This window comes from Apodemus sylvaticus, chromosome 16, assembly GCF_947179515.1.
Source record: "Apodemus sylvaticus chromosome 16, mApoSyl1.1, whole genome shotgun sequence".
NCBI lineage: Eukaryota > Metazoa > Chordata > Mammalia > Rodentia > Muridae > Apodemus > Apodemus sylvaticus.
In genome coordinates this window covers 86,953,080-86,966,477 of record NC_067487.1, presented here as the reverse complement: position 1 = coordinate 86,966,477, position 13,398 = coordinate 86,953,080, and the positions used below count along the sequence as shown (strand labels likewise).

Genomic DNA, 13,398 nt, shown 5'->3' with positions numbered 1-13,398 from the left:
CAATTGAGAGTTGGTGAAGGTTTTTTCCCAAATTGTTCGTTGCTGTTTTGTCCTTTTGACAGTGTCCTTTGTTTGCCTTACAGAAACTTTGTAATTTTATGAGGTCCCATTTGTCAATTCTTTATCTAAGTGCATAAGCTATTGGTGATCTGTTCAGGAACTTTTCCCCTGTGCCCATGTCCTCAAGGGTCTTCCCTAGTTTCTTTTCTATTAGCTTCAGTGTGTCAGGTTTCATGTAGAGGTCCTTGATCCACTTGGAGTTGAGTTTAGTACAAGGAGATAAGAATGGATCAATTCGCATTCTTCTGCATGCTGACTTCCAGTTGAACCAGCACCATTTGTTGAAAAGGCTATCTTATTTCCACTGGATGTTTTTGAGCAGAGCCTTTCTGTTCAGAAGGGAAACACTTCCACAGAGGAGCAAAGACTGTTGCTGTCCAGACCTTGGTGCTGAATATTAAAGGCTGGGTTTTCTTTCCACTGTTCTATCCTCCAAATCCAGATAGAGTCCATCAAGGCAGTGTGAATGCTTTTTCCAGAGATGAGCATTCTCTTATTCTCCCTCTAACGACAATCTGTATCCCCACAAAGATACATGCTGTATTTTATGTGAAAGAACTAGCACAGCTTCAGGGCAGCGCCAAAATTGAAATCTCCAATGAGGGAAAAATAGAAAGTTCTGGGTTAATAAAACTTGCACCTCCCTTCTCTGAGTCGATATAAAAGTCTTTGGGACTCTGAACCTCTTCGTTGAAAACTTAAATCACGTTTCTATTTTAAAAAATTACATTGCTAATCAATCAATCTTCCCTTTCTCTTTTTTAATGTAAACATTATAACGATGGTGGTGCTGGGTTCCAAATGGTATGGGGCCGAATTTTAGAAACTGCTTTGGGGTGGGGGTGGGGCCAGAAGCAAGAGAGGAGGAACTATAAGTGATTTAACACATACTATGAAAATGTTGTTTCAACACTGTCTAGAGGAAGTGCTTCTTTTCTTAGGCAATTTGAAGCAATGCATCCAGTAGCTTCCCTCCTCTGCTCCCAGCCTCTGAAAGATCAAAGTCCTAGGTTTTGTCTGATTTATAGCAAATGCTGATACTCAAGAACCATTATAAGAATCCTATACTCATTCTTCATCACTGGGCACATTCATAGGAGATATAAGGTAACATAAAGAAAATAGATGGAAGGCGGGGGTGGGGTGGGGGATGGGGGTGGGAGGTAAGGAGTGGGGTACATGTTGTGCTTCCTGCCTTGGGATCATGCTAGTTATATTCAAATGAGGCAATTCTCTTTAAAGAATGGAGATGTTTCTTATAGCTACAGTATTTCGGACAGCAGAACTGACTGATCCCACCAGTCCCCCCCCCCCCCCGCCCGCCTTTTCTTAATCCTTCCCTGCCTATTTTAGTCACTTCTCCACCCCGCCGGGAATACCATGCAGTTCTCAGTCCAGGTATATCTGACGTCAAGAGATGGCTTTCGTCGATTTGACGTGTAAACACTCATTTCTATTCTGGCTGAGTAGGCTGGGGCTCCACTCAGCCGGGAGACTGAAGCGCTTCAGAGAGCGCTCGCTAGCCGCCCAGCCTCTCCCAGTGAGCCTCCTATCTTTAACAGAGCAACCCAGAGCCAGGAGCGGTTCGAGCTGCTGGGTGGAAAGGTCGAGTCTAGCTGTGTGTCTCTGTTCTTGCTTCTTTTCTCTCAGCCCTTTCCTACTCGTGTGAGATTAAGGTTTTGAGCCATGGAGCAAAGAGGTTGGACTCTGCAATGCACTGCTTTCGCCTTCTTTTGCGTTTGGTGTGCACTAGACAGTGTAAAAGCGAAGAGGCAGTTTGTCAATGAATGGGCGGCGGAGATTCCCGGAGGACGAGAAGCTGCCTCTGCCATCGCGGAAGAACTGGGCTATGACCTCTTGGGTCAGGTAAGAGTTTCCCCAGAAAGAGAAACTTTCTGGGGTTTGAGGGCGCTGGTAGGGCTGAAGTGTAGTCTCTGGAGTGGGAACCGCAGATTGCACTACCCGGCTCTCAGTGTCGCAAGCAGCTAGGAGAATTCACTCCCCCTCCCCCAAAACACACACCGCGCGCTTTTAGAGGGGAAATGCTTATTTATTGTTTGGGCTGGGCGCGCTGCTAAACAAGAGGAAGCTGCTCCAGCTTAGCCGACCCTGTTCTCTCTGTTGTCGGCTTTAGACTTGAAATCTGCTTCCTCGAGGTTTGGAAAATAAAATAAAATAAAAAAACAAAACAAAACTACGTTTGTTCAGGTAACTTGAGGTGCACACAGGCTCTCGCCTACCTTGGGAAAGGAAGTGCGCTCAGTACCCTGGGACGCAGGCGGCTTGCATCTAGAGCCGGCGCTTGCTTTCCTTCTTTTCAATATGGCAGCACCAGCTCCCAGTTCTGAAAACAGGGGTCAGGCAAGCTGGAAGATGCCTGTGTGTAAGGGCGCGCCCGACTGCTGGGACTAGTGATTCCCTGGTCAGGTGATGGTGGTGGTAGTTTAGACTCTGTAGGGGAAACTGGAACGGGATTAGGTAAGGGAAAGAGTCTGAGCATCACCAGTGGGGGAGTTCAGGGTTTTCCCTAATAACTTGTGAAGTCTCAGCTTCCTAACTTTGCATGGCAGTGTCTTAGCAGGGTCTGATTGCAGAAATGATTGTGAGGAAAGGATCTCTTTTCGTCTTATTCCTTGGCCAAGTGCAAATCATTTCCTGGGGTTTTCAGGTTATGAGATAAACTGATATTTGTCCAAGTGTATGTTGAATTAACAAACGGTGGGGAGGGGCGCGCAGAAGCATGAAGTGGGGGCTTGCTCGGCAGAGCAGTCCCGAAGGGGAATCACAGAGGGTGTGAATTCTAATCTGAGCAATTCTTTCCCTTGAAATGGAGGGAATTGTCCACAGGCAAAGGGCAGGGGTAGCGCTAGGAGTAAAGAGTTGTAAAACATTTTGGCACATTTCCGATTAATGGAGGTTGTGATCGAGTCTCTGAAGTCACAGATGAGTAATCTGTGTAGGCGGTGTCTATACCATACATCAAATCCACTGGGAAATATGCCTTCACTAGTCAGAGGCTTCATTCTGTAACTTCCTGAGTTAAATGGTCTTGAAAGGCCCAGCTTGAAACATGATAAAATTCCCAGAGCCTTTCTGAACAGTTCCAGGCTGTGCCTTAGGGACTGAAGACTAGGAGGACGATAAGACATGCTAAGGACAGTGGATTAGAAATGATTGCACCTCAATGCAATTTGTGTGAGAGATGTTGTAGTTGGTGGTTTAATTCAGCATATTTTTTTGATAGAAGGGGAAAAGGTAGAAGGGAATTTAGGGGGCATAAAAGAAAGCTACTGAAAATATCTACTACACAGTTGAGAAAAGTCTGAGGCTGTCAGAAGAACATGGTGAGTGAGATTGGGGAAGGCACTCTCCACATAAAGAGTAGCTTACAGGGAAACCAACATAGAGCAGTATCACATTGTTTGGTTGTTGATTGCAATTCTTGAGTATTCAGGGACCAAAGAGAGAGAGAGTAGCTCATGAAATTATCTGGTGGGTAACATAAGCACTGTGGAATTTGTGTGTCCTAGGTGGGAGAGGTGGTACCTAACCAGCAGCTTGGTATTTGTGACTGGAAAAGAAAGAAAACATAAGACTCTCCTCCCCAACATGTCAAATCTACACCTAGATCACTATGTATACAAATTATTTTCCAAAATAAACTAGCTTCCCTCCAGTCATCTTTTGTTAAAATTTCATATTCAATAACAAAAGTTTCAAAAATAATTTGTAAAAGTGTAATGGTGCTTTCCTGGTTCTGCTTGCTACCTGTTTTGTCCAGCGTCTCTAAAGCCACACTCAGACAGCATCTTAGCATTACAGCCCTAAGACAAAACTCGGAGGAGGGTGGAGACAAGGAGCAGAAGGAGCTGATGGTAGCAATAGAGCTCTGCAATTCTAACCTTGTCTCATGGCTTTCAACATGTCTTCCCAGTCCCAACTAAGGCTCTCAGATGATTTTCTGCCCAAGGCAGAAATTCTGTCTCAGAATTTCTACTGAAAGTGATTTTCTCAGTAATAAGAACTCACAACTTAAAGAACATCCATTTTTTAAAACAATAAAAAAATAAAATGAAAATTAGTCAATTCATATTTTGTACTGTTTTATGTAAAATAAACAGTATTAAACAATAGTTTTAAATGAACCGGAGGATATTGATATCAAAGGAGTACTCATATCCAGAGGTGAGGCCCCTGTCTTAGAGACAGTACACTTCCTGAAAGCATTAAAGTTATAAAAAACAGAATCACCAATAATGGCTAATAACATTTATCACAATTGATTCAAACAGTTTATACCTACAATATTTTTAACAAAATGTTAAAATTATTTAGCTAATAAACCTGAAGGCATTTTCATGTAGTCCATAAATAATTGTTTCCTGGTGCGATATTTGTTTAAATAGGCATTGAGAAATATTTTTTCATGCAAAAAAAAAATACTTTCTATTCTCAAGTATGAAGCCAAAGTGAGATATATACCAAGGGTCATGCCAAAACTTCTCATAAGGAAAAAGTTAATTTCAGTGGATTTAATGGAAGATACTTTTATTAGTAAAAGACAACTAACTGTGTTAGTTGAATTTTAAATAGTCTATGTACACATTCTGAAGAAAGTGGATTGTTATTTTGATTTTCTAATAGATTGGATCACTTGAAAATCACTATTTATTCAGACACAAAAATCATCCTCGAAGATCCCGAAGAAGTGCTCTTCATATCACTAAGAGGCTATCTGATGATGATCGTGTAAGTGTGCATTTGTTCTCAAATTCTCAGCATAGCCAAATGTTTTCTATAGGACTCCCAACAGAAGCATTTGATACTTTTGTATTGTGACAATGATTATTGATCTATAATTGCTTATTCTTACTTTCTGTGGAATTGTGCTCATAATGTGTTTGTATTGAATTTAGCTAACAAATGTTTAGCTTTATACATGTGCTTAGTTATGTGTGGTATATATTTACATACCTAAAGTTGACTTTTGAGTCCAGAAAATCAGAGACAGGCATTGATGAAATAATTGACTATAATCCATCAACAGCCTTTTATATATTATGTGGCAGATATATAATGTTTCTTCTTGAAATCCTTGAACTCAGAATATATAAAGATCATTTTAATATTTATTCAGTGAGGCTTAAGAAATGTGTAGCCCTGATATTTAATATCACTTCCATGTAATTGAAAAACTTTACTATTTGCACTAATAAAAATATTACTGTTTATAAGAAAGCTTCTACTATGTTTCTATATAAGGTAAGTGTTTCAAAACATGTTATGTTGTGTCAGTATCAGCTCTTTTTCATCCTGGTTTGTATACCAAGTCATACTTATTTGGTAACAGCAAAAAAATGTCAAGAATAAATATAGATAAAATAGGATAAAGAAAATTTGAAAACATTTAATATAACTATTGATTTGGAGGTCTAATTTTGAGGTCAGCAGCTATGCTACTAGGAAGAAATGAATACATTAGGAGTGTTGGAATACTATATGACAGTGCTGTCTTTTCTTTAGAATGTGGCATTCCTGGAGAAATGCATGCTGGTAGGACAACTGTCTGTGTACAAGACTAATATCTATATACAAAACTAATGTTTCTTAGGACACCTAGAGAATAACAGTGAGAAACACAAAGTATTGTCTCAACTTTGAGAGGGAAGAGAAGACTCAGAAAGGAGATGGTGTCATAACAGTTGAAAGAACATGGAATATAGGAAGCACATGAATTACTTCATGGTTTGGCTTGTTCCTTGATTTTTTTTTTAAATAAGAAAATAAATTATGAGGAGAGAAAATTGTCAAGACTTGGGTGGCAGGGTTCAAAGTAGAAGAACCTACCACATTCATGCTACTTTATCAGGACCAAGGACCACAATCCTACAACCCACGTTGTCCTATTGCTAGCGGTTTGTGTCAACCTATGGCTAGATGTAGCAGACAAAACTGGAAACCAGCAACCTTAGTTGAAAGTTCTTTTGTCTAGTGAGATCTTCTTTGCCCCCCCCCACCAAAATAGATGGCTTCTTGTATGTGGGCTCTAAAAAGCAGGCTAGCTTCCAGTACTCTAACTAGGCTTGGTCTTTTTATTCAAAATGCCTCATGCAAATGAACAGATGGTTTAATTCTCTTCACTTATTTCTGTAAAATTTGGGGGAAATACCAAGATACAACAAAAGGATAATTATTACTCATCAATAAAAATTTATTACAAGTAGGTTATATACTCATGAATATTTTACCTCAGGATAATTTTACTTTAGGAGATATGTTGGAATCCTAGAAGCTTACATTGGACAAGATGTTATTTAGCAATTTTGCAGATTGAAAGCATTATTTACAGTGAAATGCATGATACTCATTATGCACATAATCAGAAGGCACTGACAATTTTCTCCATTCCATTTAGTCTGCTCATCTAGAGATTAATATGCAGTTCTGGTTAATGACATTAATCATAGAGTGGTTTGCTACAATTGGATGTTTATCTGATCAAATGGCAGTGCCATTTAAAAAACCTGCTCTTAATTTTCCTTTTGCTGCACTTTTATAGTGGAGGAAAATATTCTTTTAAATATACTCTATGAAATGCACTGAAAAATCCATGTTTATAGGGTGACGAAATTCCCAACTTTAAGGGGTCTACTCCCACAAAGATTTATATGTGTCTCCTAGCAGCCAGCTTCTAAAGACCAAGGTAGACAATGGGAAATATATTTCAAGTACTGTGGTATTTTGAGCCAAAACGATTGAATTTGAAAATACAGGCACTTTAAAATAAATTATAGTGACTAATTGCTGGCTTTCTAGTCCCTCCTGTTATTTATAATTGGCTTTCAATATACTTTATAATTGAAAATGTAAGACATTCCTAGTGGATATCTTTGGCCTTCAGCTGAAAATTGTTTTTCAGTTTTTATTTTTGGACTTGACTCATGGAAATTCTCATATTAAACAAATCCTAACTCACAGTGGACTGTCATCATTTACATAACAGAAAAACTGTGTTTGAAGCAAGAAAGAGTCACATTTTCCAGCAAAATAAGAATATAGTGTTATCTCATAATGATAACAACTACAATATAGTCCTGTATTTTCCCCAGATCTCAAGTATAATGAGATTATGACAGAGATGTGGACCAGGTAATTTTTGTATTGTCAGATCTGCTTGAATAATGTATGAGGCTGAATTAATGACAGGTGTGCCTGGTCAGAAATGCTCATTTATCACCCCAGGTCTTCAATCTGTTTTTCATATTAAACACTCTTAAGCAGGAGGTAAAAACACAGGGGAGCCAAAGTGCAAATTTGCACACATAGCACCATTCTTGCATAACACTTGAATTTTTACCTTTGAGTGTGGAGAGAGAAATGAAGCAGCAAGAGTGCTGTAACAACAGTCCCCAAGGCCCAGCCTCCAGCCCCCAGCTTGTTAGCTCGTTGACTCATCCTTAGAAATGGACAAATTTGCCTCGTAGCCTATTTCCTGATGACAGCCATCTGCAGGTCTATTGCCATTGTAAGCACAGTGGGAATAATCTGAAGGTCTCACTGCTGTGCTTACTGCTTCTCCTCCTGTTAAGAGTACACATTTACTGTAATGGAGGAAACATTTGTCTCCTCGGGCAATCTTCTCCCTAGGCTTGGAGTCTGAGGTACGGTCAGGCAAAAACATCACTATGATATGTGAGTTTTGGGGAGGAGGGTCTCAGAGATGAGGGGAGATAATTATATCAAGGTAGAAGCACGATTTTAATTTTCTTATTGTAAACATATTTATAGGTGATATGGGCTGAACAACAGTATGAAAAAGAGAGAAGTAAACGTTCAGTTAAAAGAGACTCAGCGTTGGATCTCTTCAATGATCCAATGTGGAATCAGCAATGGTACTTGGTAAGTACTGAAAGAAACATTTAGGATCTAGGTTCTTTATATTGCTACATCATCTTATGGTGGATCTGTCTGTCTATCTGCATATCTATATTAGAATTTTGGAAAACAGAATTTATAGAAAAAATCTATTTTTCTTTTACATCTCTCTATATTTATAATATATAAGGGGGATTTATTAGAATGGCTTATGGGCTGTGTTACAACAATTATACCAATACATTATATCAATGAATGTTCCAAGAATCTAATAGTTATTCAGTCCTTCAGTCTGGAAGTCTCAGCTGGTCTTCCATATATACTGAAATCATTAATGCCAGGCAAGGAAAAGATTTGCTAATGAAAGCAAGAAGGCAAAGAAAGAGCTAGCTTCGTTCTTTCAGGTCCTTCATATAAGGTAGTTGTCAAAGGTATGGCCCAGATTAAACATGTATCTTCCTACCACAAAAGATCATGATTAGAAGTAGATCTTCTCACTTCAAATTATTTAATTAAGAAGAAAATCTGTCACAGGTATGCCCAACCATTTGAGTTTTAATTAATACCAAATGTAGTTTAGTTGATAACCAAGAATAGTCATCACAATGTCTAATAAAGAATTTGCAGAAGGTTATACTATCTAAAAAGCACTGCTGATAGAAGTTCCTTGATGGGAATCTTTTGTTTTGCTGAATGCATATCTAAAACAGATCTACTTATTAGTGCTCCTTGTCTGTCTTCTTAAGTGCAGCTGGTGTAAGTATAGAGGAATCATGTCCTAGCCAGAAAGAATTTTCAGATACATCACTCGTATTAAGACTACTACCGTGGTGGAATTTACTCTAGAGAATTCTCTAGATATCTCATAGACAATAGTCAAAACAGTATCCAGTACAAACCAACAGTTCTTGGACATAATTCCAACAAGAATCTTTAAATGAGGCAAAATGAAGAAATGCTAGAATACTTTGTTTACAAATACGTAGCCTTGCCAATTATTGTTCCTTTAAGGTATTTACGACATATTGACTGCATAAATATGCCTTCAACATGTTCTCTGATGTTGTAATGTCCAGCCTCCAGAGAAGAGGCATACACTACTATTAGAAGGATTTTTTTCTAGGAATAGAGTAAAAGATAATTTTCATAGCCACAACTAAGGTTTTTGTTTCTATATTAGACATCTTTTAAATTAAGCAATACTTGCTGATCCCAGCAGAAGACATGTGTCCACTAACATATTTTGAATATTGACTAAAAAATAAATCTAAGCTGCATTCTAAATATTTTATGTCACTAACTCATTTTCTCTTATAACTATCTTATATTACTAAGATAAATAGAACTACTGATTTTAACCATATCAGCAATGAAGAAACAGAGACATTGCCAAGTTGAGTAATTTGTTTAAATCTCATGGCCAGTACTAGTAGGACCATAATTCATGGTTTCAGAGGCCATATTCTTAACAACTATACATTATAATTACTCTTGCAGCTTACATGGGAACCTTCTTCTCTGCCATCGGCCCATCAAAATATTATGTATTTCTAACTCTCTTTATGCTGCCTCACAATCAACTAATGAATCTTCCTTACTACTACATTTATATGCAGAACATTGACAAGATGACAGCCCATTTATGGGTTTATGTTATGGTTATATACTGCTTGCTGACTCCATCACCACAGAACTGGTACTCATTTACTCCTTGTCTCAAATGCGCAGGAATGTGTTCATATCTGCGTTATTCTGTTGCCAAGCTCTTCTGTATTGTGCCACACACTGTATCAGAAAAATTAGCTGAAAAGGACAAAATTACTTAAATTGCATATATGCAGAAAAAGGCTATTAAATTTCTATTTCTAGTAAGACTATAGTCATCTAGCCATTCCACATGCTTATTTTTCTCTTAGGAAATTATTTTTTCAAGAAACTCTAATGATGATCCTCAGTGTAGCAATGAAGACTTAGACACCATCAAATAAAGCTTTAGTGCAAGGGAATCTTGAACTTGTTAATACAACTGGAAAAAAGAATATGTGTAGTTAAGATACAATAATAATTTATGTCTTGTGATTTTTCCGTAGGCAACTAGAAGACTAGCATAAAATGGGTTATTTGGCTTGTACCCTCAAATTTGTGCTTTACTCAATTCCCTTCTTGTTACCTAAGGAAAAAGAAAAATGGCCTTAAGTTCATGATTAAGCAAGAAACATAATTTTTTCTAATGTCTCTTGTTTTCCTTCCTTAGCAAGATACCAGAATGACTGCAACTCTGCCCAAGCTGGACCTTCATGTAATACCTGTTTGGCAAAAGGGTATTACTGGCAAAGGAGTTGTTATTACTGTACTGGACGATGGCTTGGAGTGGAATCACACAGATATTTATACCAATTATGTGAGTGTGAGCTGTCTATTTCTGTATCTTAGGGAGTCATCTCTGTAGACATGCAGGGCTTTTCTTTCCTTGAAGAGAGATGGGCTTCCCTAGAGTCTGTCTCTGGGGCTGCTATCACTCTGTCTAAACTTGTTTTATATTAGTATGCATAAGAGGCGTTCAGCAAACTCAAATATTACACATGACAATGTGTGTTAGGAAGTGGGATAAGGGGTCCTTATACCAGTGAAACTGGTAAAAATACGTCAGACCAGGCACCACACTGTATTTAGAGCTGAAATTAGACCACTTAATGCCTGAAACCATTTTATTGGTTGCTTTCTCAACTTCTTTATGGCTCATTATCTCTTCATCCTAAAGTTATATGAATGCAATTCCCACTATGCAAAATCAAAATGAGCAACACAGCAAAAATGCTAAGCCAAGAATGGAAGAGGTTACTAGAAGTGGGTAGATGAATAATTGTCAGTGTGGTTCCTAATAGAGCAAGCACCCTATAATGAATCTTTTGTCCTTATAGCAGAATGTTGAATGTTCCATCTATCAAATTATCTTTTGTTCTTTTCTCTTGTTCTTTTCACACATCCAAAACTCCCAACCTATAATTCAAAGCTATACAGTGAAAGAAAGGGGAAAGTATGGAAGAGATTAAAAATAACTCAGATTAGAAATAAAGAATTATTAAAATATAGGGGAATAGTAACAGTGGTGACAGAGTATCTACTTTAGAGACACTTAAATGTTGCAGGAAGATTGAAAAAGAAGATGGGCAAGGAAAGCTTTCTGGAATTTCAAGTAAGTTTTCACTAATTCAATTTCATAGCTTCTTACTGTACCTAAGAAATCTAAAGAAGAATTCTAAAGAAATCTAAATCCACCCCACCTTTGCATCTTTTTTATGAAGGGATATATGTCACACATTAATAATTCGCCCTGTGACCTTAAAAGCCATTCATTGTCTCTGAGACTATTTGTTTCTGAAAAATGAGACAGCTTAAGCTATGGAATGCTGACCTTTTCAGCTTTATGAGCATCTGTGAAATTTAAGTTTGATTCAGTCATTGAGTATTGGGTACCTTGCTCATCATTGCTATTGGCTTGTGGATGTAATCAATGCTCAGTCAGGGTAGAAGCTCTAAAGTTCACTTTTTGGAGCTATCTTTCAGGAAGGACCAGACTCTAAAAGTGCTGCCTTTTATGACACTATGCTGTTATTTTTGTTGTTTCTTTAGGATCCAGAAGCTAGCTATGATTTTAATGATAATGATCATGATCCGTTTCCCCGATATGATCCCACAAATGAAAACAAGTGAGTAAATGTGCATTCTGCAGGAATAAAGTCATGTACAATGCTCTCATTTTATTTTGGAGACTTATGCCATACATTTGGTCCAATTTCAAGTCTTGGTAAATGTAAACCACTCTCTATACCATATCGTATTGCTTTTAAAGTAGGAAAAAACACCGGTTTTCATATTCCTTTTAATTTATAGAAACATATTTACTTAAATTTCTTATTTTATAAGGTTGTAATTTTTATATTATAAGCTTAGGTCCTCAAGTGTAACTGAGTATTTGCAGCTTTAGGGGAAATATTAGGAATGAAATAGATACAAATTGTATGTGTCTCTTTCCCTCTTTTCATGAAAAAGGAAGGAAAAAGAAATATCCATAAGTCAATCCAACACCCAACAAGTGTCCACTGTGGTAGCAAATATGCTTTGTAATCTGGTTCCACCAGAAGGTCATGGACAGACAGCAGACAAGAAGATGCAGCTGAGGCTTGCTCTCTGCATCCATCTCAGTCTTTACGGTATTGAAGCAGTCAAGAACCTTCAAGGGGAGAAAAGGAGGAGAGCTCTTGATTCTTTAACAGCTTCTACCTTAGAGTCTCACAGTATAAAGGAAGATAAGAACTAGTCAGTCCTTCCAATGCTAGAGGACAAAGAATGCCAGAAATGGAAGTCTTTCCGTCTTCTCTCCTAACCTTACAGAATCTTTACTCTAGAGACTTAGTCTCAAAGTGGCCATGCCCATTTGAGCACGTCCTTTTGTCTCAGACTAATACTTTTTACAAGCTTCAAGGGGACAGTCACACATTTTCTCTATACAGAAGAGACTTTCATCAAAGGAGATGAAAATTCAGTCATAATTTGGACTTGTTGCTGTAAGGATAGGAACAATTTTAAAAGATCTTGGTGTGTGAAACAGTCCACATGAAACTGAAGTGGTTCTCTTTCCACTGGAGCTGATATGTCTTGAGTAGTAAGATTAAATTAAAGTTATTTTTCTTTGACCTGCCTAAGGAACACATGCCCAGTCTGCCTTCTTTTGACATGTCTGGCACACTTCTTTCACATAAAGGAGCCCCAACTCATATGATATCCCTCTTTACCTAAACCTTACTTCCAATGGGAACTCTTGCTTGCCCTGTCCTTCTCACAGAAACTTAGATTTACTCCCCAACTCCACTCTACTAACTCCAACCAGCTCTACGGATTCACATTAATTGTATTTGGGTACCTGATTCCTTCTCTAGACAGAAATCATATTCAGGTAGCAAACTACAAACAAGGACCACCCCTCAGGGGCTCTTGACTCAGACTAGCTTTGACTTGAGTACAACCCACTTGTCTTCTACTCCGAAGCCTCCTCTTCAGGTAAAGATCCCAGACATGCAGTGCCTACCTTAGAACAAGGGTAGTGCCTTAAATGTTGTTCATCCCCCAGAAGGTTGAATGTGAGGATTCTGTAAATCCACAAAAGGTCTTTTTCTGGCCTGCTGATGAAGAGCTACCCCTGACATCATCCTACCTCTAAAAGGCCAACACAAAGCACAAAGAGAAACTGGGACATATAGACTTGACTTCCACATTCAGGTGTCTGTTTCTTCCTTGAAGAAAAAGGAAGGCAGTCTAATATATATATATATATATATATATATGTAATTATGGATATATATATCCATAATAAATTACTCAGCCCTCATCAGAGAAGTGTCTTGCAGTACATAGGTGCCAATACTGCTCTAGTATATATTGTAGACAGATTGCTGTTGTGGA

The 13,398-nt window shown here is 38.1% G+C and overlaps 1 protein-coding gene across 1 annotated transcript in view; it reads left to right on the top strand.

Annotated features, from left to right (window-relative positions):
* Window positions 1–1,746: 1,746 nt before the first annotated feature.
* Pcsk1 (proprotein convertase subtilisin/kexin type 1) overlaps window positions 1,747–13,398 on the top strand; it is a 40,912-nt gene continuing 29,260 nt past the window's right edge. Inside the window, exons 1-5 of the mRNA XM_052159768.1 lie at window positions 1,747–1,926; window positions 4,705–4,809; window positions 7,849–7,959; window positions 10,190–10,336; window positions 11,569–11,645. Of these exons, the coding sequence (XP_052015728.1) occupies window positions 1,747–1,926; window positions 4,705–4,809; window positions 7,849–7,959; window positions 10,190–10,336; window positions 11,569–11,645 (620 nt within the window). The remainder of the gene's footprint in view (window positions 1,927–4,704; window positions 4,810–7,848; window positions 7,960–10,189; window positions 10,337–11,568; window positions 11,646–13,398) is intronic.